Genomic DNA, 23,815 nt, shown 5'->3' with positions numbered 1-23,815 from the left:
TTTTTTTCTTTTTTTCGTCGGCGACCGCCCCTTTGTATGTATTCGATAGCGTAGGATACAATCAATTCAAGTATGTAGTGCCTTTTCCTCAACTCCCTCACTGAACGACAATGGCCCAGTCCTTCGTAACGAGAACTCGGGGATCCTTGATCGTGAGCAGACTGGGGGTACCTTCTTTCTTCTCTGAAGCTGATACACCAGGGGTATATTCCCATACGAGCTCTTCGCCTCCCTCAACTTTGACGCTTGAGGGCTTGCTACTCAGTCCGACGAGAACGATCTTCTCCACTCTAACATTGGCGATGCTCTTGGCATAGTCATTGGAAGGGTTGAAGGATTTGAGGGCGACACCGTCGACAGCATCGTTGGGCTTCTCAGCTGCAAGATCCCTGCTTGAGATCTTGAGAACCTTTGACTTTTTCGTGCCCTCTTTCTTTGCGACGAATTCGCGCCAAATAAATTGGCCTTGTTGGTGTGAATAAGACTCGCCGTCGTCGAGGTAGAGTTCGCCGCGCGCTGTGCCAGCTTTGCTCAAAGCGACACGGAGCGTGAAGGGATCATTCTTCATCAGTGTCGATGCCCGCCTAGGACGTTCACGAGTGGGGACGATGGAACCACCACGGACGAAGAGTGGGATCTGATCAAGGGCGGCAGGTACGGTGATTGTTTTGCCCTTTGCAGCGCCGCGGTAGGCGTGATGCGTGAAGTAATCGTAGTAAACCTGCCAAAGGCGAACTAGTCAACATCTTGCATGTGCATAAACTGGTAGCACATGCCTCGTCTTCAGGGAGATAAACACTAGCTTCCGTCTGTCCCTTCTCGGTAACTGGCTTGACCAATAATCCAGACGAGCCGATGAAATATTGATCATCAATGTCAAAGCCATTCTTGTCTTTGGGGAAGACCACGTAATGCGGTCTGTCGATGATGTGTTGTGAGTTCGGTAAATCTAAAATGGAAGGGCCAAACTTTACCTCAGTACGGGCAGTCCAGTCACAGACGTCTCACGGAAAGCTGTGTACCAAACAGGAAGAAGGCTATACCTAAGGCGCAAGATATCACGAATCACGCCCTTGTACGGTTGATCAAGAAGGAAAGGCTCTCGGCGTTTGGTATCGATATGCGCATGTGCCCTGAAGAACGGAGCGAAGGCGCCAACCTGATACCAACGGACAAGCATCTCCGTTTCGGGGTTTCCAAAGAATCCGCCAACATCAGCTGGAGGGAAGTAGTTGTAAGCAGAAGTTTTCACTTTGGCTGGTGGAAGACTCACACCCAGCAAAGCTCATGCCTGCGATGCTGTTTGCAAGCACCATCTTGACGCCCACAGCCATATGTTCCCAAGTGCCAAGGTTATCCCCAGTCCACATTGCACCGAAACGCTGAGAACCCGCGTAGAATGCGCGAGTAAGAACGAATGGTCTCATTGGTGGGTCGGATCGTGCGGAAACGGCTTGGGAAGTGAGGTTTGACTGCAAGGACATGTCAAGAAATTACAAGTAAAGAGGAGATATAGAACCAACGTAAAGCATGCCGTTGATGTTGTGGACATCTCTGTGTTCCCATCCACCATAATGAACGTTGTCTTTGGGCATCGTGATTTCAGGTCCATTGAACACGGAAGGCTAGAGAGATGGTTAATACTAGAAGTATGCTTGAGAGGATGAGAGCACCTCGTTCATATCATTCCAGATGTGAACGGCATTCGTACTCTGGGTCCAAGACCACCCACCCTCCACTGTATACGGTTTGAAAATGCGTTTCCACCAATCCCAAGCTTGAGGGTTGAAGAAATCGATCCACGAGCTGCTGCCTGACCAGCACCAGCCTTCGTATTCGCCCTCACCGTCCTTTGTCTTAACAAGAACGCCAAGCTCAGAAGCTTCTTTGTAAACAGGATAGTCCGAAGTGCGTTTCAAATGGGGGTCAACGATAACTACCATCTAACGAGGGGTCGTCAATTAATGTGTATATCGTCATACACAACGCGTACCTTTCGTCCGATAGCTGCAACATCATTGACCATATCCACAGGATCTGGGAAGGTCTTGTCGTTCCAAATGAAATATTTGTGGTCTGCAGAATATTCGATATCAAGCCAGAAAACGTCAACAGGCATGTCTTCCTCGTCAAATCGCTTCTGCACGGTACGGACGTCGTCAGAACTGATGTAATTCCATCGGCACTGATGGTACCCTAAGCTCCATTGAGCGGGGAGGACCGCACTGCCGGTGAGCTTGGCATATTGGCGGAAGACATCCTCTGGTGTGGGACCAGGAAGAAGGAAGACGTCAAGGATACCAGACTCAGAGATCCAATGGGTTTCAGTCGACTTCTCCGAGGAGTGTGACACGTCTATCCACGTTTCGGAAGCGACAGCATCAAATATGGCAACTGTTGAATCGACGGAGTGGGCATGCATTAGAGGGATGGAACCGTACAGTGAGACTGGAGATGAGGCGATATACTCGAAGACATCCGCGTTATACAGTCTGTAGGGGTCGGTGAATGTGGGGGAATCGCCGGTTGTGGAAGGGAGAGCTAGTCGAGTAGCATGTTGGGGAATTCCGTAGACGGTTCCATGATTAGGGAAATTTATGTCAAGAGATAACGACTCGGGACCTGTCGCAACGGCGTTAGGCATAATGGTAAAGGCTAGAGTTCAATACCCACCCTTAGGCTTCGAGTCAGTCCAGGAGGAGAAAGTCTCCTCCCACCAATCATCTTCGTTGTCTCCTTCAAACCACGCGCGGGGGTTATCGGCCTTCATGACTACCTGAGCTTCTCCCTCTGTAATTTCCCCTTCCTTGGGTGCTGCTTCCTCGGTTGGAGTTGCTTTATTCCTGAAGTGTTCCATGTGAAGGAGGCCCTCGCCATTGAGAACAATTTGCTCTTTTCCATTCCTAGAGAGGGATATGCGCAAAGGCTCAAAGGCAACGACGACCTCTATATCCTTTTTACTTCCATAAGCGGCGCGAATATCTTTCTTCCCTGTTGTCCACTTGATGTCCCGACTATTAGTAGGTTCCGCAATCAAGGCCCATGAGGCTGCTTCGTCATACCGCTTCCGAAGGCCACCAACCTCGTCCATGCGCACTCGTACTACGCCATCATCGTGGATACGCAGTTCCAAACCAAACTTGATTTCTGGATATAATGAGGACTTGACGCCGGCTGTAAAAGTCGACTGGTCCAACGCAATGTTGATGGAGGATGCGTCAAGTGTATAAGGTGATTTCCAAGATGATTTGGCCTCCTTGGCCCGTGAAGAAAGAGCACGTCCTCGTCGGCAAAATCCAGCTTGGGAACAAGTCTTGAAGTCGTGCGCCTTGAAAGCCACCGCCTCCTGTATAATGAACAAAAGGGCAAGAAGAGACAAGGAGCGCATTTTGGACCTAGATCCCTTCAGAAGGTAAAGCTCTAAGCCAGAATACGATGAATTTATGATTTATGACGAACTTTCAAGTCGACACGTCAACTTCAACGGTTAAGGACTCTAAGGAGAGTCAGCACGTGAGCCATATTGTTTGGCTTTCTCCTCATGCCCAAACGATCGTTTCACAACGACCACAACGACGAACCCCGGGCCAACACCAAACTTGTGGCCAACAAAATCAGCTCAACAGCAGTTCAATAGCTTCTTTTGAACAGTTTGCGATATCCTCAATGTAAAGAGTCGTGGATATTTTCACATTTTGATTGAAACGCACAACTTGCAACGTTTGTCGACTCGCCGGAAGAACACTGGCTAAAACGATTGATGAATTTCTAGCCGACGACCCTGGCTTGTCATATCCTTTCTGATTCGCCCGAACTTCTCCAACTTTGTTGCGAGGGAAACTCAAACTCTCGTTTATCGGTACCGACTTGTTGAGGCCAAAGCCCGAGATTTTCCCTGGCATCCGGTTGAGGAAAGAGGACCTTGGATAAGCTTCTCAGAGCTTTGTTCATCCAGAGGAATGAAAGAGCCAGACCCCAATCTGCAAGCACGGAATCGAATACCCGATTTTGGTGCGCTGTGCGGAATGAAACGGTTCGATACGGACACACCCATCGACGCGGACTCTCAAGTTTGGAAGGTGTCATGGTTGCCTTGACCGCAAACCCCGTAGCTGGTCGGACAAAACGCCTTAGAAGTCCTCTGTGCTCCTCTGCAGCCTGCTTGACAACGAACTTCTCTGTTAACCCTGGTGTCTCCTGATGTATCATGTGGGCATTTTCTAAAGGAGCTCTGGAGTCCATTTCGTCTCATTGCATCCCAACAACGATGGGCGGATCCTTTCAATATGTTTATTTAAGCTAGAAGGGATCAGGACCTTTAACTTCAACACGCCTACCTTCCGCTCCCTTCAATCACAGCTAGCATGCAGCTCCTGTCTTTACTTCTGGTCTCTCTCGCACTTGCGCTGTCAAGCTCTGCAGCTCACGGCAAAGGCAAGCACCGCGCCTCCAGTAGTCCTCCTCCTCCTGCCTCTACGACTACCATAGCTTCTACGACTACCATAGCTTCTATGACTACCTCAACTTCTACGACTACCTCAACTTCTACAAGTGCTCCTGTTTCCACCTCCACCACTGCTGGGAACCCCTCATGTGCTCCTTACGTTGGCCCCACTCCTACTGCTGTGTCCAAAAGTGGTAAGGCCAATTTCAACTATCATACGCAACGTTCGGCTTACAATATACGACCATCCAGGCTCTGCTGCCTTCATAGCTGATGCCCTTCTTCAGCATAACGCCGCCAGAGCCGCGTACGGTGCTCCTCCCGTCACCTGGAATACCGCGCTCTATCCGTCCACTCAAACCCAAGTTGATGGATGTGTATTCGCACACAGGTACGAACATATTCATAGTCGAGATCATCCAGGATGTTAATTTCACAACACAAGTGTTGGCGGAAATTGGGGAGAAAATATTGTACGCAACTTCTCTTCCATCCTTCCATCTTTCCCGTGCTGATGCTAGCCATAATAGTATGTAGGAGGACCGCTTTCTGTCGAAAGTTTCCCCGTTATGGATGCCGTCAATATGTGGATGGGCGAAGCATGTGAGATTACTCATTCACTGAACGAAACATTCATTGCTAATACATAATTAAATTTCCTTGTAGCTGATTATGATTGTGCGCTATTCTCTATCATTGCCAAACCTTTTAGTTGATGCTTCTGCAACACAGACAACCACCCCGAAAAAGGATTTGATTTGGCTGGCCATTTCACAACGGTTAGCATCTTCCCATCGTCGCCATATTGTGACCAACACTTACCACATCAATTTAGGTTGTATACAAGAGCATGACACAGATTGCGTGTGCAGTGGGTGTCTGCCCCGCTGGTACTATCTACCCCAACGTAGAGTCTCAATTCGTCATGTGCCGCTATACCGGAGGAAACAGCGATGGATTCGAGTACGCTAAACCAGTCTTTTTCTTTGCCTCCATTGAACAATCGTTTGGCAGTGTGAATGTCGGAAGACCCGTGAACTGCACTCACGCCTAATCGTTGGCAACAATTGTATTCCCCACATTTGAATTTTGTGGCCTGTCCTGTTACCCTTCTGTTCCCACATGAGCGCTGAGCGCTAGCGTTGTCTAAAATTTTGGTTGAAGGATATCGTACTTGTTAGATCACAGAACACCTTCACCCCCTTTCATCCCCAGTATGAATTACTCAATAAGAGACCTTTACCTTCCAAACATTTGAATCTGAATATTCATCAAGATGTCAAACTCAACATCTGTGTTCTTTCGGAACTTGCTTTCGAAAGAGGAAGATAACACTGATTGTAACTCTGCGCCGCCATAAAAAGCCACGAGACAACACAACATCCAGCCGTTTCCAATCATCTTGAGTAGAGCAATTGAAGTAGTCAGCCACATACTCATCGATCTCAATGTCCAGAATTTCCAGGACATTGATACGAGGAAACATTTCGTGTTCCTTGCTTGCAAAAGCCCCGCCGCACGACGAGGTCTTGATTCACCCAATTGTTAAGTTCCACCTTCAAAGTTATCAGCGTCGAGAATGCGCCAGCTTTAATCCATCGGGCCCGATTGCAAAACGGCTCAGAATATGTTCACCGCATACTATATCCTTTAGGGCTCGCACATCTTCTTGCAAATGGGATGCATCGATCAGTGTCTTGTCTTGAGTCCATTAAATCTGAGTATGGGATAGCCATCACCGGTCCAAAACGATAGAACCATCCTTCAAATGTGAATGAGCACAGTTACGGAATGGTGATGGGCTGAGATGAAAGTCCCAGTTGATCAACGGGCTCCGGGGCTGCTTCCAAAATTTTTACCATGTAAACCGTCAGGGCGGAAAGGTTGATGCGGGGTCGAAATAAGTGTTGTGGTCAGTATTTTGAAATCAGAAATGGATAGATTTGTCAAGGAGGGTGAATTGATGTGTTCTAAAATTAGTTGTTGGAGAGTGGATGGAGCAAGTCGACGTAGGTGAAGTGCAGTCGATTCTGTAGGCGTCGGTAGCGTAGATTTTGAAGTTCTCCAACTGCGGTATTTGGGTAAGAGTTTGACTGTCGGCACTATGTTCGGACTTCCAGGGGTCCACCTCTCGAGAGACAAGTCAATAGGCAGCGTGACCTCCCAAGCACAATGTCCAATGCCTGGATTGCACCAAAGGAGATGTCTGATGTCCTCTGAGCCTGGCGCAGCATACATAGAGTTCTACCGAAAAAAAAAAGAAGATGCTTGCGGCATGACGGGAGGAGTGCATGACAAGTCTGGGAGATGGATCATGGATGTCAGGGCCCGGGTAGTGATGTCTTCCTAAAAATGGTCGATTATCACCGGAAAAATGGTTAACTTGTTTCATGGAAAATATCCCAGTGAATCGGATGGTCAGTGATCCTAAGCTGGTAGTTGGCTAGTAACAGTCGAAGTTGGTAGAAATTGTGACCAAATAATGGCAAACATATTTATGTAAGCACTGTCCAGTGTCTACCAGTGCCACAACGTTCATGCGCTCCGACGTGAGATGGTTGGAGGCGAACTACTTAGGTTAGTGATATCATGTACTTCAGTCTCCTATAACGGAGACGAACCTTCAGCAGCTAAATGAATATCTTTTGGAGGGAACATGGTTCCAACACATACCACCACTGGCAGCTCCAACAACTTTGTTTAAGCAGCGACCTGTGACCATTCCGCTACTTGTCAAGTAAGTAGGGCCAGACAGCCGCGTATTCGTCAGCACTGCAGTGGTTATGATCAAAACAGGACCTAGTAAGCTCGAATTTAGCTCCTGTTGTTTGATGACCAGAACTGTGCGGATAAATCATAAGCTCGTGGACCTGGAAGGCTTAGAGTTCGACCGTCTGAAATCGATGAATACCCTCCCATCACCATTTTTGGATGACTTTTCCCTTGTCACCCTCGAAACAACGGCGCCCGTCTACCAACGAATCTGTACTGTCCAGCATCATGGCCGTTGCTTAGGGTTGTCCGAGCTTCTCGTTCCAGCTGACTACCCGTCCCCATCGAAGTTCCTCATACCCGAAAATAAACCCGCGGAGTATATATATTTTCATTTCAAAAGTCGGTACGGGCCAGTCAGAGTTTTTCCTTCATCTCAACTCTTGCATTCTCAGGTTCTCTTCCATCACAGCAAACATGCAGCGCCTCTCCTTAATTTCCGTCTCTCTTGCCCTCGCTATCTCAACCTCTGCCCTCCCGGGCAAGAAACATGTCCACAAACTTGCAGTGGCTAACACCGCTGCTTCTACGCCTACTTCTGCGCAAACTACTCCTTATGCTGGCCCCACCCCCGCCGCCGTGTACCAGAGTGGTACAACTTTTTTCTCTTCGTATAGAGTCTGTGATTAAGGGTTCACCCTCCAGGCTCGACTGGCTTTGTTGCCGATGTCTTGACTCAACATAACGATGCCAGAGCTCGGTATGGAGCGAGTCCTCTCACCTGGAGTGCTGCACTCTATCCCGATATTCAAGCCTATGCCAACAAATGCGTGTTCCAGCATAGGTTTATAATTTAAAAATTTCCCGAATAACTAGTACTCTGACTTTCCTCAATTACTAGTGGCGGCGACTATTCTGAGAATTTGGTAAATGAACTTTACCCATGAATTTCTTACGCTCACCTCCGAACCTCCAACAGTACGTAGGCGGGCCCCGCTCAGTAGAGTCTTACCCCATTATGGATGCCGTAAATATGTGGATGGGCGAAGCTTGTGAGTCCAAATTGGGAACTTTGATTGGAGAAATTCCGACTGAAAGTTTTTTTGTAGCTCTATTTGTACAAGTATCCTTCGTCTATATTGTGTACTCACACCCTTGCAGACAACAACCCCCAGTTTACCGAAGACAACGGCCATTTTATTAATGTTCGCGCTTTTCTTGTCGCGTATAAATTCACGATGCTCACGACTTGAATGTAGATTGTGTACAAGAGTGAGACTCAGGTCGCATGCGCTGTTGGTGTCTGCGCCGCTGGTACTATTTACCCCGACGTAGAGTCTCAAAATGTCGTTTGTCGGTACACAGGGGACAACGGCAATGGGCTCGGGTATGTCGCATTGGTATTCTGGATTTTTGCTTGTGCTGAATGGTAACTTCGCAGTGCGAATGTCGGGAAACCAGTCTCTGGTAATTAATTTGGCGTGTGAATAGTTGTGATGCGACTATCGCTCCTTCACGCAAGGAGACGCTACAACATTCTGGCCTGGTGCTCTAGGCGTTGAACGCCTTTGTTTAATAACAGTCATACCTAATATAGAGTTGATCTCTTTGTAATTGACATGTTAAGGTTACCTTTCAATGTGTGCGGTTGTGAACTTGAATACCAAATAACTTACTGATAAGTAGAGGATGCTCTGTGATCTCAATGATACCTAGCGCACAATATTGAAACTTAATTCACAGTTCGTAAAGCTGTGTTTCCAAGTTTTCAGGCAGAGACGAGGCGTCGACCACACAAACGCAGTAATTTATAGCGTCTGAGCTTGTTCTGATGTTGAATGAGTATTATATCTTTTGAAATGGTGTTGGAAGGAGAAAAGACGACGATTACAATATTGGGTATAAGTACTCTAGCTAAATGCAATGCAATAAGGATTCTGTAATGAGGTAGTAATATGTTAGAAGAATATCATGAAATGAAACAAGTCCAATGCATGTTGAAGAAATCAAGCAGCTTCCACCTGGCCCGCTCAGTAATTGGCTTCAGCCCCGCCAATAACCGTAGACACAGGACGCTGATGAATCATGTCCTGAATTGCCCCCCTCCACCTCTCCTCAACAGTAACGTGGCTCTCTTGCTGCACCCGCACTATGATTCCCGGATTTTCGCCATTCAACTCCATCTCGCGGAGGGTAGTGAGGTGCTCGACCTCCTCCTCGAATGCGTCGGTGCTCCCGATGCAACTGAGAGTGGAGAACTTGATAGGGGAGGACGGGCGGGAGGGAACGCTGACTGGGCTCGACGACCGAGAAAAGATTGACACGGGGACGTGTGGGCGGATAATGGTTCGGGTGGTAGTGTACCCGTCGCGCTCGAACACGTCGGTGCAGTAGATGGTGTCGTTCTCATGCCTGGCGATGCAGCCTCTCTTTTCCCTATCAAGGAGGATGGAGGACGTGGAGGAGTTGGGGGAAAGTGGTGTGGGCGAGGTGATAGCGGAGGAGGAGCAGGATGAGGCTGGAGAGGAGGATGGGGAGGAGCCAGTGACCAAAAGGGGTGAGGATAAGCGTCTGAAGAGCTGGTCGACCCATGAGAGTGCGGCTGTGACGGGGGCAGAGGAAGGGGTGGGATTAGCCTCCTCGCGAGGGATCGGTGGAACGGTGTTTTCATGGCCTGTAGTCGCACTTGTCTGAATCGTAATGGTGCGTTCCTGAGGAGAGTCAGAAATAGGTGGGGGCAGTCACACGGACGGGGGGCAAACTTACCCGACGCTTGGATAGGTCATAACGTTGAGCGTCCATGCTATCGAGACGAAGAGATTCGGTGCTTATTTTAGTGTAGAGTGGAGTGGGTAGTGAAAAGTAGTTGGATATGTGGGTGGGTTTGGTAGTGAGGGTTGTCGCTCTGGAAGACAGCCAGCTTTATAGAAAGCAATGTGGCCTGAAAGTCGCGATAGCATTGTCCGCTTGGGCGTGCGAGGCCACCAATTTTCCCAATCCGGAAAATGTGGAATTGCCACATCCGTCAAGTGGCCGTCGGCTTGTGGCATTACGGCGGCCTGGGTATTGTGACGATATGAATGGTGGCCTCGTTTCATTTCACTACGCGCCGTAAGCCCATGCATTGCAAGACAATGGCGTGGCAAGCCAGAAGCCTCGTGGTTGAGAGCCACTTAGGAAGGTATACATAAGCCCCACCTTCCGAAGCATGAAACAGGCGCTTGTGTGATACCTAGGCTTGTCATTGAAGTCTTCTTTTCCGTGCACTGTAAGGTGCTACAACGATGACCCATAAATCCAAGCGATCGGACAAGGTCAGCGGCTCGCCGTTAAGAAAGGTCAGTTGCCACTTCTCCATGCATGGTTTCATGCTGATCTCAGATACGTCGTGGGTAGGCCCATTCGAGTCCTTCGATAACTGGGGCGGATCGTTTCGCTGGCCCCCAGCCGTTCTCAAAAGAATTAGCAGCTCGAGCAGCAAGACACGACACTGAGATTCCAGAGAGGTGGATGTGCATTGTAGCCCGAAGAGAGAAGATCAACTATGCGGTGGGGCGGATTGTCGACGTTGGGAGAGTGAGTACTTCCAGGTTATTCCGCGGTTCTGAGCTTGGTCACTGAACCGCTGGTGTATCAGATTCAGACAAAGGCAGATGGATGGGTTGTAAAATCGGTGGCCAATGCGCTGTAGCTTGGCTGGAGCCAGACTGTTCAAAGGACGTCGCGATCATAACCGGTTGATGAGAATATATGATATGACCATGAAATCTAGAGGCGCTGTGGCATGGCTGGCTGGTTCAGAGTGACAATCATTTGAATTTTGAGGATGATTCAAGGAAAAGCAGAAAAACAAAGCGTGGGAATTCTATTATTAGATCTGCATGGACTTCAAGCGGACCCATCGAACAGCAACTCGGAATTTTCGAGTATTATGAAGGCCGATTTCGAAGGCGGGGCGAAAGGCACCAGGGAGTTTCAACAATTCAAAGAACAATGATGCGAGAGGAACGAGGGGCGTATTTGAGGGAATGGAATGTGCGAAGCAAATATCACTAAAGAGCCTCGACCGCTTTCCACGAAAGATCTGAAGAAGACAACGAGAAATGTAGTCTTGTAGGGAAGAATAGAAATGAGTCAGACCCGTTTACCATGCTGCACGAGATGACATTGTGAGTATGGCTGAAGGACGGCATCGGATATCTTTGGGAGATTCATTGTCAAGAGGAGCAGCAGAGGAAAACTTGGCCATCTCGACCTCCACTGAGTTAGTACATACACAACTGAACTCCTTGGCAACACAAGTGAATTAGGTTTCAAAAACGACAACTGCCTTCTCCCCCTTGATCGTATTGTGTCGCAACTGGTCCAGTGCAGCCTCCACTCGTTCCCTAATAGACCCCTGGTCGAACAGCCGCACCTTGTTAGGTTTGATGAGCCCAGCTGCCAACAACTCGGAAAGGATCTTCGGCATCAGGTTCTCTCTCAACACTTCGTCCTATTGGTAAGGAGAGACATCAGCGCTATCTGGATGAGTAGAGAAAGACGACAAACAAACCTCTTGATACAAGAATGTCTTAATCTCAAAAACCTCAATATCCTTTGAGAAAGGGTTGATATCATCCGGCAATTTCATGTAAAGCTTCTCCTCAACGTTCCCCGTGATTGTGCTCCCCTCCTTAATGGGGAGCAGTAATGCCACGGTGCCAGGTGCCGATACCATTTTGCCTAGGATCGCCAAAGACTCTTTGACAGAGACACAGTCAACAGCCAGCGTGACCTTGCCTCCAGCTGCCTTCGTCACGTCCTCTACAAGAGAGGGACTGTTGTAATCGAATGTGTGCGTCGCCCCGAGAGAGCGGAGGTACGCATGGTGCTTCGCGGATGCCGTGGCGATGACATTTGTGTACCCAGCGAGTTGTAAAAGCTGGATGACGTATTGGCCTACGGTAGAGCCGGCGCCGTATACGAGAATGGGGGTGTTTGAGTAGAGCGGGATGGTGGGTGCGGGGAATGAAGAGGGATTGGGAAGGCCGAGTTGGGAGAAGAGGACGTAGAAGGCTGTTACAAAGTTGTCTGGGATCGTGGCTGCTTCTGGGAATGGAAGGGAGTCTGGGATCTATTCGATATGTGTTAAACAATGAGGTCGTTTATAACGCAGTGATCTCAGCACATACCTTGGCGCAGAGGGTTCGAGATACGGTGATGTACTCTTGCGAAGATTTGCCCTTAACTGGATCCATCGTAAGGGCGACTACCTTTAGGAGAAAGTAAGGATTTGAAGTGAATATAAACGGGATGGCTTACTCTATCTCCCAATTTAAAGTCGTGCACACCCGTCCCAACTTTCACAACAGTTCCAGCACCATTGAAGCCTAGGATGTATGGGTACGCATTTACCAAAAACGCTCGGTCGACCGGGTAGGTATCGAAGAGCGATATGGCTACTGCTGAAGTCTTGATGAGGATATCTCCGTCGCCTGGTGTCCTGGTGGGGATCTGGATGGCGTCGATCTTTCCAAGGGATGTGGTGGCGACTGCGATGTGGGTAGACATGGTTAATGGCATGAAAGAGGAGCTTGAGTGACACAAATACTCACAGGGTAAAGTAAGACAAGCTGCGAGCGATGACGAAACCAAGGAAGCGATCGATCGTTGTGTTTCGAGAGTAACGGTAGGCATCGCAGGAGGTCGTACCGAGTCAACGCTGACATTCTGAGCTCAAGGCGCAGAAGCATCTGTCCTAGGAGTGTCAGATGCAAGAAACATATTGGCGACATAGTAGTTGGAGAACATACGGTGGCCCGTACTCGCAAGCCCATGGAAAGAGGTCCGTCGCATGTGCTGAGCAGCCCCTGAGGGCACATCCGATTGTTCGACCTCCCAGGATTCAACCTATACACTATTCCTGTCCCTCCCAAGCAACGTCAACTTCTCACTCGTTGATCATCCTTGACTGCAACCGTGAGCTCTCTCCACACAGTTCAGCGCGGCACCGATAGGGATAGGGATAGGGCAGTTGCTCAACTCGGATTGGCAACCTAAAATGTCTTTCCAAACATTTATGTTCTGCCGTAGCAGCTACTGTATGGATTCGGGTAGCTGTGGGTAAACCGGCATGTCACCATGCCCAAGGTTTTGCAGTTCGGATGTTGGGTGAACTCGAGATTCCTTGAGGAAGATCGTAACAGGAAAACTTCAAAAAAAGTGTTGGAAGATGGCATTTCTGACTTGAATTCAGAGATAAACAAAATTCAAGTCCGCCGTCCCGCTTCCATTCGGCCTTTTACACCCTCTTACGACGACGTTGGCTCAACCTCAATTCTGTTCTGTCAAGCCTGCACAGCACTCAGCACCTCCTGCGTCGTTATCGTCGGCTAGTTCTCGTCAAAAAATGACCGACACCCCATGTTACTTGGAAACTTTACTCGTACGACACACGAGTACGTTCCCTGACTCAATCTGGCTCCTCAACACGTCGATTTTGGAGGAAGAGATTCAGGTCATACGGCCTTGTTCACGCCGTCGCAAAGGAACAGATCCAGGTAGTCCCGGTAGAATGATCGTCGACTCGCAGAGGAAACTGGGAGCACCAAAGGCATTATCGAAGCCATCAGGCCGTGCGGTCGTAGTAGGGTCACCAGCACACTAATAGCTCCTTTACAAGCGGGTGTCCCAGATTGGCGTGGATGCGACATGTATCGAGGAAGTGACAGCATGGATGTCTTACGACAATTGGGGTACGTTCAGTCGCTTTCATTTGCATAAGTAGACTGACAATGGATTTGCGGATGGACAGGACGCTTCTTAGCATGACTCGGACGGATCCACTTATCAAGAGAACTCAGTTGAATGCGCGTGCTTGTTGCCGTACCATGAAAGAGTGGATAATGGGTAATAGATTTGAAATCATATCTCCTGTGAGGTTTCAAAGCTTCGTTAAAGTCACTGCATTCATGTGAAGGTGCAGGAAATGGATCACCTTGCTATGTCAAACCACACTGACCTTCTTTTTCCTAGCCTTTTCTGCGTGACTAAGACTCCACCCACACCTGCAAGTCTCGACGCATCCTCCCTACGCTAACAATAAAGTGCCACAAAAACTACCCTCTGAGGATCATGCTGTCATGGAGATTCTCACCTCGACCTGGACGAAGAAATGAGGTACTGAACTCGGTGCTCGTTCGCCACGGAAACCTGGTACATGATTGGGGAAGGAAGGTTCAAAAGTCAAGCCGTAAACCACTGAACTGCTCGGAATGTAGAAACGACTGACGTTTCCTTTAGTCAGGAAGTGTCTATCGTTCTGATGGAGCCCCGAGTTGACGACACAATTTGCAAGAGTGGAGAGCCTTTAAAAAATAGTTCAGCGCGTATTGATCAAACCTTCCAAGCCATTGGAGCCGGCCTTGACCGATGTACCACCTCGTCAAAGGCTTCCAACTATGTGTTCCTCCAGACACCGACGTTTTTCCTCGTTCTGTTTCCAACTCTGCGAGCAATGGACCCGCTTCAGTTGCAAGATGTCGTCATCCCGTCGAGAGGTACATAAAGCAAACCTTCGCTGTGTCTCGAAACTTCATACAGATACCATCGACTCTTATTGTATGTCCTTATTTCTACCCTCTCCCCCTCTTATTGCTAATCATCGTGCTTCTAAAGCAATATGAGGTTCAAAGTAGTATCAGCCGCTGTTCTCCTCTCCTTGGCAACCTTTGCCTACGCCGCACCCGCCTTCTTCGACTGTGCATGGTGCTTCATAGTTCCTGAATATTGCAACGACAAGAAATGTTAGTAGAGCAAGGGAGTGCTAGAAGAAGTCATATCTTGTCTTCTGTGGTGGCTATGAGGTATCTCACGCGAGGGGCTGTCAGCTTGGAAGGTGGAGTGTCAGCTCTCTGTAATAGAGTGGTGAAAATGTATTGGATTACTTGTTTTAACTTTGAATCATCACACACAATTAATCCTTTTACTGAGCGGTATTTTCAAGTGCTTGGTAAACTTACATCAAATTGTACTTATCTGCTCAACCAAAATTTGACCAGTAAATTGGAGTTTAAACGCTAGCTATGGAACTCGAAACGGCATATCCTTCAAGCAGACAGCGCAGTTTCTCATCAGAACTTTGGCCGCTGGATGTTGTCATTGGTGTGGGGAGAGTCTATGGATGCGACGAAGACATGACCCATATGTTTGAAAACTTCGAAAAGGTGTGAGATGTTAGAGCGCAGGTCTCATAGAAATATGACTACTAGTAGTCTGATGATTAGAGCGCTCATACGCTTAGACTCGCAAGCCAGTCACGCTCGCAAGCTCTATGTCACAATAATGTTATGCGTTACTTACGAGGCACATGACAAGAAAGGGGCGAGCTTGCGAGCGGACTGGAAACTCTTGTCGCCCTTTTGGCGGAGAGTCGATTTCCCCGTTAAACCAGAGGGGGTGACTTGAACAAAAAAGGCTTCAATTTCCCAAAAAAAAACACCCCAAAGTTAGTATACGAAAGTTGATTTTTACAATGAGTAGAACAAAAAAGAGTATACAACTTTTTTGCCAAAAAGAATGAATTTGTTGACTTCGACGTTTTGAGGTCTGTGCACATAGCTCTGATGTCCTGCACGCTTCCGCCCCTTCCTTTCCAACCTTCTCATTCCATCCTCGTGGATAACTCTGGGATGGATTGAGATAGCGACGAAGAAGGAGATAGCGATAAGGACTTGGACTGAGGTTGCGTGCACAGACCCATCAACGACGACGACAAAGTTACCTTGAAAAATTTCACAAAACCTTACATACTCTAATTTACTCTATGCCTCTCAAAATTCATTTTTTATATACCCTTCTCGAGCACTTTTTTTCATCATTACACACTTTTTTTAACGAAGTGACCTCCTCTGAAATGGCAGGGAGATTTTCGCCCTCTCAAAATGGTGACAAGAGTGACCAGCCGGCTTTTCGAATTGAGGAGTCATGCGAGTCAATTATGTAATCGAAAAGCTGGCTGGGGACGAGCCTATCATACGCTGTGTCGTGTGAGCTCGCTTGCGGAGACACGTGACGCTCAGTAAAAACGGTTGGTCAGGTGTTGGTCATATAGTAGTCACGCCAGTACACGAAAATGTAAGACATGACTAAAAGCAGTAAATTTTACAAAATTTTGACTTCAAGTCGACTTCACGAAGTCGTGTCAAGTCGTGTGGTTTCCTTTCCAGATGCCAAATATATGTATGATACAGTCATGTGGTAGTCTGCACTTAGTCTAGTCACCCTCATCTGAAGGTCAATGGTTAGTCATGAAATCCCGACTTCATAGTCCTTTTGTAGTCAAACAAAAGTCAGATGCTAGTTATGCTATAGTTGTGTAGTAGTCTTGTTCCAGTCATGCTCAAGTTGCGTAACTGAGATGTGTTAGTTGTCTATTTCTCTCAGGTACTATCAGTGACCAGGAGTTTGAAACGATTTGACCTTTGGCTGAATTATGCCACAACCGCTACACTCCGGGCCTCCAAATTTTGTGTGGTGGTGAATGTGTATCTCATGAACATGAATATATTTTTAGTTTTTTTATTGAACAGTGGTGGAAGCTGACGGAGGCTTACCGGTCGTCGAAGTCGATTGTTTCGGGAGATTGAAATGGCTGTCACGTCCAAGTCACATCCAACTGTCAGAATTTTGATAGGTGATGCGACTGTCAGGGTTCAAAACCACGCAGCCCAAAATCACGTCTGTCACGCTCAGCAGACAAAGAATCGAAATTCATTGGATTATAAGCATAGTTCTTCACCTTTCTGCTTGATTTTTTGTATTTGAAGTCGCGTCGTTTACTAGTACATGCTTGTAAATTTTTAGATACCCTAATGCAAAGGATCAGATTAGATCTTGAAAATCATTTGCATACATCACAGTTTTGATGCGCCGAAAACCACCTTTTAAAATCCTGAGCTCGTCAGACTCGGTTGTTGCACAAAAAAGGTTGATATTCATATTTGTAAGAGTCATAATTAGTCCAGAAAAAAATACCAGAAAGCCTGTGTCAAAATTAAGAGAGGAAATCGGGGATTTCAAACTCCTGAAGCATATCAAACTCCTGGTCACTGATAGTAATAAATAGTCTTCTCAGCGTCAAGTCATGTAAACGTCAAAATCATAAATAAGCATGTATATACACCCTTCTAATCTAGATTGAATCAACGATTTGCAGTATAAATTCCCCATAAATGCGTAAACCTCGAGCGGCGCCTTCGTATGACATCAGGCTTGGGTATATACATCAACCACGTCAAGTCCAAATTCTCGTCTCCTAATCATAAACCTTGTGCAGCACCATTTGTCGAGGTAGGGGGAAGGCCGAGACCGTTCATCGAGATAGAGGGGGATGCCGATCAAAGAAGGGAGGAGGCCATTGAGCTAGTTAGGAGGAGACCATTGGTAAAAGGAGGAGACAGTTCATGGGAGGAGACACGTCGTTGACGGAGGCAACAGTTCGTCGAAGGCGAGAACAGGTCGTCGAGGAGACACGTCGTTGATGGAGGCGACAGTTCGTCGAAGGCAGAAACAGGTCGTCGAAGGAGGAGACAGTTCGTCGAGGGAGGAGACAGGTTGTTGAGGGCATACAAAGTTCATTGAGGGAGGAGACAGGTCGTTGAGCTTGGAGCTTAGAAACCAATCGTCGAGGGGATACCAGTTGTTGAGGGAGGAGACCAATCATTGAGGGAGGAGACGGAGGAGACCGTCTGCGGAATGAGGAAATCATTCGTCAAGAAAGGAGGCCGTTAGTCGAGGGAGGGAAGAGGCCTTTCGTCATCGCTACCTAGGGAGGAGACCCTTCATCACGAGAGGAGGCCGCTGGTCGAGGGAGAGAGAGGCCGTTCGTCATCGGGATGGAGAAGGCCGTTTGTCGACTTATGAATTGGAGCTTGCGTGGGTGTGGTGGGAAGGAAGAACTCAGATATTCGCGCTGACAGAAGATTCAACATGATCACCTGATGTCGGAGTTTCAACGGACTTCAACAAATTGTGACTTGTTCACTCGCCTGTTGACATCAAGCATGTGTGGAAAAGAGGACGAAGGCGATAGAAATCAGATGATGAGGACTACACTACAACATGACTTGTAACTGACTATTCCTCGACTTCAGTTAGGCCATGAAATTTTGGCAGATACATAACTGAGTGCCACATGACTTGCACTTACCAACACGACTTCACATGACCTTCTTGTGAGGGGTAGATGACTTGATCTGACTTTCGTTTTTACTGAGCGTGACGTTCCATATGCCACTTGTGGTTGGAACTGTCCGCACGGTGCACGCGAGGTCGCAAGTTCGAACCTTGCAGGGGGCAGAGCAATATGCCATTCTTTTTTTTATTTCACTCAAACTGCAAATAAGGCATCCTTTTTTTTTCACTCAAACTGCCAATTGCGAATTACCGGTTGGCATAAAGTGTTTTGTAATCCTTTTTTCCATGCCAATTACCAGGCCCTATACTTATTAAACAGTTGCTCATCATCAATGATATTACTCAATCGGTTGGCGTCCTAACTAACCTCTCCATGGTCAACAACTTTTTCAACCTACGTGGCTCAGGATTGTGTCTCAAGGCCTAGAAGGTCTCAATTATTGTCTATTAAGTGTAAACACTCACCAATCTGGAAACAGGAGAACATGTTGGAATTGCCCTTCATGCTCTTGAGGCACCGAAATCATTGTCAGGCATGTTTATCGGAAATGGAAGGATATTCTGACACCCAATCATAAACTCAAGAAGGCAAGCAACAGCCGCAGGAAGCACCAGCCTAGAAGACATACCAGAAGAGGAAACTAGAGCAGGAACAGCGCCAACTGTTGGAAGGCGTTGATGAGGATGTCATTGTCAATGGGGCAAAGCAATGCAAATAATATTCGCAAAGGTTGCATGTAGTATCTGGAAAAAGTTATATACTATTCTCTTTCTAAATTGATACCTGCTGGTGGGTATCAGGGTAATGGTGTGTCTTTAATATTCCATCTCTTGTTGTTTATATGTACCACTAGCTAGAAGGAGAATTTGTGAAGGGGTCATGCAGAATAGTGTACATATGTACCATAACAATCAAATTGAGTATGGATGAGTATTCCAAATACCAAGTCATGGTACACATGCACCATGATGTTGGATTTTTTAGTTGGCTGTATAAAAGCATCATAAATTAATTTTTACCGTACATGTGTACTAGGTGGTCCAGCATTTAAGTTTATAGTGCATGTATACAGTGAAAAGAGAAAGACAAAGTCCTGGTACAGATGTACTGGAAAATTTTAAATCTATATTCATGGTATATTCGTACAGAAAATGGGAGACTTACAGTGTATGGTACACCTGAACCATGGAAACGAAATTTGAAGCGCAAAAAAAATTCCTGATGTAGTACATCTGTACAGAGAGAATAAAGTTTGCAGGATATAGTACATCTGTACCACAACATCCGAAATTTCTGATTATAATACATCTGAAGGATGTTGTTCATCTGTACCAAAATATTCACAAATTCTGGTTGTGGTAACAAACATAAGATTTGAATGGTATGGTACGTTTGGACTGTGAGCATAAACCTGGTGTTTATGGTACATCTGCACCAAAATATTCAAAAGCCTTGACAATGGTATGTCTGTACTATGGAAAGAAAATTGAAGTTCATGGTACATTCATACCAAAATATTTACAGTTCTTCATTACAGTATGTCCATACTAAGAAATTTGAAGTTCATGGTACATCCATACTAGAATAGTTAAAATTTTTAATATGGTACATCTATAAAAAGATTAACATTTGAAGGACATGGTACATCCATACTAAAATCTGTACAGCTAAATGAATTCGAATGGCATGGTAAATTGGCACTGAAATATTCAAAGTTTCTGGTCCGGTATATCTACAGCAAAAATAAATTCTGAAAAACCAAAATCAAAAGGCATGGTACATTTGTACAAAAATGGTTGAAATCTTTGATTATGGTACATCTGTACTATGGCAACAACATCTGAAGTGCACGGTACATCTGCACAGCAATAATAACATTTGAAGTTTATGGTACATCTGTACCAAAATATTCATGTAGCTTCTAAATATGGTATGTTTGTACAGCTGCATGGTAAACCAACACTGAAATATTCAGAGTTTCTGGTCATGGTATGTCTGTACAGCAAAAATAAAATTTGAAATGCATGGTGCATCCGTACCAAAATATTCAAAATTCTGAATCATGGTACATCTGCACTATGGCGACAAAATTTGAAGTGGATAGTACATCTGTACAGCAAAAATGACATTTTAAAGACATGGTACATTGGTACCACAATATTCAAAATATCTGATCAAGGTACATTTGTACTGTGAAAACAAGAATTGAAGTGCACGTTACAATATATGCAAGTGTTCAGGATCTCCACACCCCACCAGATCGACGATGTGGCGTGGAAAACTTGGTGTGATATTTACAATGTTCGGTGTTCGCATTCCAGCGGTTGCTCAATTTGCAAGATTTGCGCATTGAACGGGGTAGCTAATATGTAGCTGAATTATTGTACTGACTACCTGATCTACCCAGATATACCTGAACTCTCTGAGGTCAACTGAAAGCCTGGTATCTCAACACCCTGAGACCGGAGCATTGTTACCTTCCGCATAACCTGCAGCGTATGTAGGCGATTCTCGTAACCTTCTTCACCCCACTGAATGGCAAACAAGTCGTCAAGGGTCAGCAAGCTAACCTCCTGATATGCTGCAGCAAAAAATGCACGAAGGCGAGGGGGGATTGTGTCGGTTTTCAAATTCTCACGGAACGTCATGAGGTTTTGGTGTGATGATCCGATTGACCACGTCTTCCACCAGAACAGCTCGAACAGCGCCAAATCCTCACTGCATCCACAATCAATGTGTCCCTCCTCCGAGTCCCCTGTTTTCACTCTCCCTTTGTAATTCTTACTATAGCCGACGCCTTCAATTTGAAATGGACCATCGACCTTTGCAAAGTCGCGTTTTGTCCAATACCGCCTGTGGTGATGACAAATAATGAAGTCACACTCAAGAATGTGCTGGCTGAGGGAACGAGAGGTAGTTCCAGCTTCAGGAGCTAGTTCTGGGACCTCACGGATCATCCGTTGCATAGTGGAGTTGATCTGTTCCCCCTTCATGAGAAAAAGGTTGATTGCCTTCTTGCAGGCAACTAACAATGAATGATCAGTAGGCGAATCTCAAAGGTATGTATTCTCATACCTTGCATCTCCTCTTGTTGTGTCTCATTCATGTCTAACCAGTCTTCGTGAAATTTTTCTGGTGCGGGTGTCTTCTTATCGGAAAATCCGGCCTCCATCTTCGGCTTTATATCTTCACCATCCTCAAAGTCATCGTCCTCCTGCCGCTTCCGACCGCTCTGAAACATTGCAACTGCCTCTGCATCAGTTTTCATGAGCTCATCCTCTGTATAGTGGAGGAGCGTCTTCCACTTCGCAACATCCGATATTTCTGAACCTCGAGCCATCATACGATTCTGACAAATGTGGAGCGCTTCAACCAATGTTGACGAGCGTAGCTCAGCATCCATGTGAGCTTTATAACCATGTAGCAGCTTCTCCCCTTTCTCAATTGCGGTATGTGCCGTGTTCCTCACATCCGCTGTGATCTCAAGGAACTTGTTGACGAACCACCGCTCATAGTGTTGTGGGACACCTTCGCCCTTTGCAACTCCAGTGAAGTATGCGTCGTGATGTCTCAGATTGGCCTTGTGCGTGAGTGGGGATAGATGGTACACCGTCTAATGAAATTGCTGCAGGGCTTTTACCATCCATGCTCATGGGAGAGTGGATGGAATTCTCGAAGATGGCAGCCGCAGAAGCTTTCACGGATGAAACTATATCGCCTAAAGGAATCGCCGCTGCACTTTTACCATCCATGCTGATATGGTGTGTAAGATTTGTAGAATTGGGAGAGTGGACAGAACTCTCAAAAGTTGCAGCCATAGAGCCCTTTGGGGATGAAACTTCTGTGGGAGTGGGAATAGGTATTGCCGTGGTGCTTTCAGCATCTACGCTCATAGGAACAGATATACTGCATGTAGGATTGGCAGAATCGGGAGAGTGGATGGAACTCTCAAGAATGGCAGCCGTAAAACTCATCTTGGACGAAGCTCCCTCTTCTGCGTGAGTGAGGATAGGTAGTATATCACATAATGCCTTCAACAATAAAACTTCTTTCTTCTTCAACAAATCTAGACATTCTTCATGAAGTTGCCTAGCACAAGATAGATGATCCTCTGCATCCTGGAGAGTGGCTGGAAGATGGTGAATGCCGTTGTACAAAAAGAGATATGTTGACTGACTTTTTGTTCCCCCGCCCTTCTTCTTCTCTTCAACTCGCGAATTGTGGAGAGATGCTCTTTGGCGGACTCAACAGCAGCGGAAGCTTCAGCTTCAGCTTCTTTGGCGGTGTTCACTATGAAATGAAATAGTGAGTCTTTGCGAATATATTATGAGCCATCCACGAACCGTCATCCTGCAATGCCTGAGTATCTTTGTCCATAGTCCACTGCTTGTCTTGAAAAATTTAGGACGATTCTGGGCTTGAAGACATCCAACAAAAATTCCCTCTTGATACGCCAACCATTTCTCAGGGGCCAGAGATCTTGTTCCTTGATTCCGGTCAGTATGGGAAACCCACCCTTGAATGAATTTATCCAGATGAAGAAAAATTGAGGGGCTACCCCTTGCATAAACTGCGCATAACCAATCATGTGTTCTGCCGGAGCCTGGGCCTCAGAAAGGTACAATTCCAGCTGCTGAAAAATATTTCAGCAGATGCTTACACTTGCTTACATTGACTATCCCCAAAAGATTGTACTCATGGTTACCACCATCGGTGGTTTGTACCACTGCCATATTTTATTTCTGCTTCTAACTTTCCCTTTCTCTAGCTACTCCATCTGAGTTCGACCTACATGCTCCACAATCTGTCGATGAAAGGTGCATCAAGATTTTCTTTTACCCACCTCGGTCGGTGAGTACATTGCTAGTGGCAAATCTGTGCTGTTTCTATCCAAACACCCATAGCAGGGACCTTCATTTCCAGATGTGATGTTTGTTCAGCTTCCACCAGGGAATCAATTTTCAATTCGTCAGATTGCCGCTTTGTCTCCACGTGTTTATGCTGGTGGCTGGTATGAGTGGCTTGCAGTAATATTGCCAACAGTCGGGTGGTGGGCACCCTTTGATGACTTAGGTTACGAGGTCATCGATGATCAAAACATTATCGCAATTCGCGATGTGACCCCACCCAGTGAGAGGTCACTCATGAGCTACATGAATTTGGGCGAGGATGTGGTAACCAATGAGATATTTCAGTCGATTGTATGCAAGTAATAATACCTTGTTTACCTAGTACCAACACAATTTGGTCGATTTTGATTTTTGTGTGCCAGACGTGTTCTTCAGCTTAGTCAGTGCCACATGGTGTCAATCAAATGTCGACTGCTTCCAGCTGATTGCAAAACGATAGGCCAGTTGTGATGGTGGTTGCTCTTCAGCGGTTTGTTTGTTTGGAAGGCCATAATTAGAAATGTAAGAAAGAAAGCACGATGGCCCTCAACGTAACTTGACGGCTCCTGCTGCTGTTTGTTGTTTGGTCCA

The 23,815-nt window shown here is 46.7% G+C and overlaps 9 protein-coding genes across 9 annotated transcripts; 5 read left to right on the top strand and 4 right to left on the bottom strand.

Annotated features, from left to right (window-relative positions):
- Positions 1-97: 97 nt before the first annotated feature.
- Positions 98-3,388, bottom strand: LACBIDRAFT_255261 (glycoside hydrolase family 31 protein; the record flags this gene model as incomplete). The annotated part of the gene is given in 10 exon segments (XM_001888726.1): positions 98-400; positions 443-735; positions 773-918; positions 975-1,218; positions 1,274-1,472; positions 1,524-1,625; positions 1,674-1,710; positions 1,729-1,943; positions 1,994-2,622; positions 2,674-3,388. 10 exon segments carry the CDS (start codon positions 3,386-3,388, stop codon positions 98-100), a joined length of 2,883 nt encoding a protein of 960 aa, XP_001888761.1.
- Positions 3,389-4,364: 976 nt separating this feature from the next.
- On the top strand, positions 4,365-5,498 carry LACBIDRAFT_313247 (uncharacterized protein; the record flags this gene model as incomplete). Its single annotated transcript, XM_001888774.1, has 8 exons — positions 4,365-4,638; positions 4,697-4,835; positions 4,890-4,917; positions 4,975-5,047; positions 5,111-5,122; positions 5,177-5,223; positions 5,280-5,407; positions 5,459-5,498. The coding sequence occupies 8 exons, from the start codon at positions 4,365-4,367 to the stop codon at positions 5,496-5,498; spliced, it is 741 nt and encodes a 246-aa protein (XP_001888809.1).
- Positions 5,499-7,633: 2,135 nt separating this feature from the next.
- Positions 7,634-8,711, top strand: LACBIDRAFT_334038 (uncharacterized protein; the record flags this gene model as incomplete). Its single annotated transcript, XM_001888773.1, has 7 exons — positions 7,634-7,808; positions 7,862-8,000; positions 8,058-8,082; positions 8,136-8,208; positions 8,318-8,361; positions 8,416-8,543; positions 8,648-8,711. 7 exons carry the CDS (start codon positions 7,634-7,636, stop codon positions 8,709-8,711), a joined length of 648 nt encoding a protein of 215 aa, XP_001888808.1.
- Positions 8,712-9,186: 475 nt separating this feature from the next.
- On the bottom strand, positions 9,187-9,958 carry LACBIDRAFT_313246 (uncharacterized protein; the record flags this gene model as incomplete). Its single annotated transcript, XM_001888725.1, has 2 exons — positions 9,187-9,867; positions 9,923-9,958. 2 exons carry the CDS (start codon positions 9,956-9,958, stop codon positions 9,187-9,189), a joined length of 717 nt encoding a protein of 238 aa, XP_001888760.1.
- Positions 9,959-10,404: 446 nt separating this feature from the next.
- Positions 10,405-10,927, top strand: LACBIDRAFT_313245 (uncharacterized protein). The gene is made up of 3 exons (XM_001888772.1): positions 10,405-10,494; positions 10,553-10,732; positions 10,794-10,927. Exons 1-3 carry the CDS (start codon positions 10,441-10,443, stop codon positions 10,845-10,847), a joined length of 288 nt encoding a protein of 95 aa, XP_001888807.1. The 5' UTR covers positions 10,405-10,440; the 3' UTR covers positions 10,848-10,927.
- Positions 10,928-11,462: 535 nt separating this feature from the next.
- On the bottom strand, positions 11,463-12,835 carry LACBIDRAFT_295757 (uncharacterized protein; the record flags this gene model as incomplete). The annotated part of the gene is made up of 5 exons (XM_001888724.1): positions 11,463-11,651; positions 11,712-12,272; positions 12,331-12,411; positions 12,461-12,690; positions 12,754-12,835. The coding sequence occupies 5 exons, from the start codon at positions 12,833-12,835 to the stop codon at positions 11,463-11,465; spliced, it is 1,143 nt and encodes a 380-aa protein (XP_001888759.1).
- A 1,627-nt stretch (positions 12,836-14,462) lies between these two features.
- LACBIDRAFT_313243 (uncharacterized protein) lies at positions 14,463-14,705 on the top strand (the record flags this gene model as incomplete). Its single annotated transcript, XM_001888771.1, has 1 exon — positions 14,463-14,705. One exon carries the CDS (start codon positions 14,463-14,465, stop codon positions 14,703-14,705), a length of 243 nt encoding a protein of 80 aa, XP_001888806.1.
- Positions 14,706-20,734: 6,029 nt separating this feature from the next.
- Positions 20,735-21,441, bottom strand: LACBIDRAFT_334035 (uncharacterized protein; the record flags this gene model as incomplete). The annotated part of the gene is made up of 3 exons (XM_001888723.1): positions 20,735-21,188; positions 21,219-21,360; positions 21,411-21,441. The coding sequence occupies 3 exons, from the start codon at positions 21,439-21,441 to the stop codon at positions 20,735-20,737; spliced, it is 627 nt and encodes a 208-aa protein (XP_001888758.1).
- A 1,546-nt stretch (positions 21,442-22,987) lies between these two features.
- On the top strand, positions 22,988-23,548 carry LACBIDRAFT_313242 (uncharacterized protein; the record flags this gene model as incomplete). The annotated part of the gene is made up of 3 exons (XM_001888770.1): positions 22,988-23,051; positions 23,104-23,186; positions 23,243-23,548. 3 exons carry the CDS (start codon positions 22,988-22,990, stop codon positions 23,546-23,548), a joined length of 453 nt encoding a protein of 150 aa, XP_001888805.1.
- Positions 23,549-23,815: the final 267 nt, after the last annotated feature.

The sequence above is a fragment of the Laccaria bicolor genome, genomic scaffold (genome assembly GCF_000143565.1).
Source record: "Laccaria bicolor S238N-H82 LACBIscaffold_58 genomic scaffold, whole genome shotgun sequence".
NCBI classification, from domain to species: domain Eukaryota; kingdom Fungi; phylum Basidiomycota; class Agaricomycetes; order Agaricales; family Hydnangiaceae; genus Laccaria; species Laccaria bicolor.
Note: the sequence above shows the minus strand (reverse complement) of the source record. Positions and strands in the feature narration are given on the sequence as shown.

Excerpts from the sequence above, each read along its gene's own strand:
- LACBIDRAFT_313245 (XM_001888772.1), top strand. The coding sequence starts at position 10,441 with ATGACCCATAAATCCAAGCGATCGGACAAGGTCAGCGGCTCGCCGTTA. Across the intron at positions 10,495-10,552 it reads GCGGCTCGCCGTTAAGAAAG|GCCCATTCGAGTCCTTCGAT; the intron begins GTCAGTTGCCAC and ends CGTCGTGGGTAG. Across the intron at positions 10,733-10,793 it reads GGATTGTCGACGTTGGGAGA|ATTCAGACAAAGGCAGATGG; the intron begins GTGAGTACTTCC and ends CTGGTGTATCAG.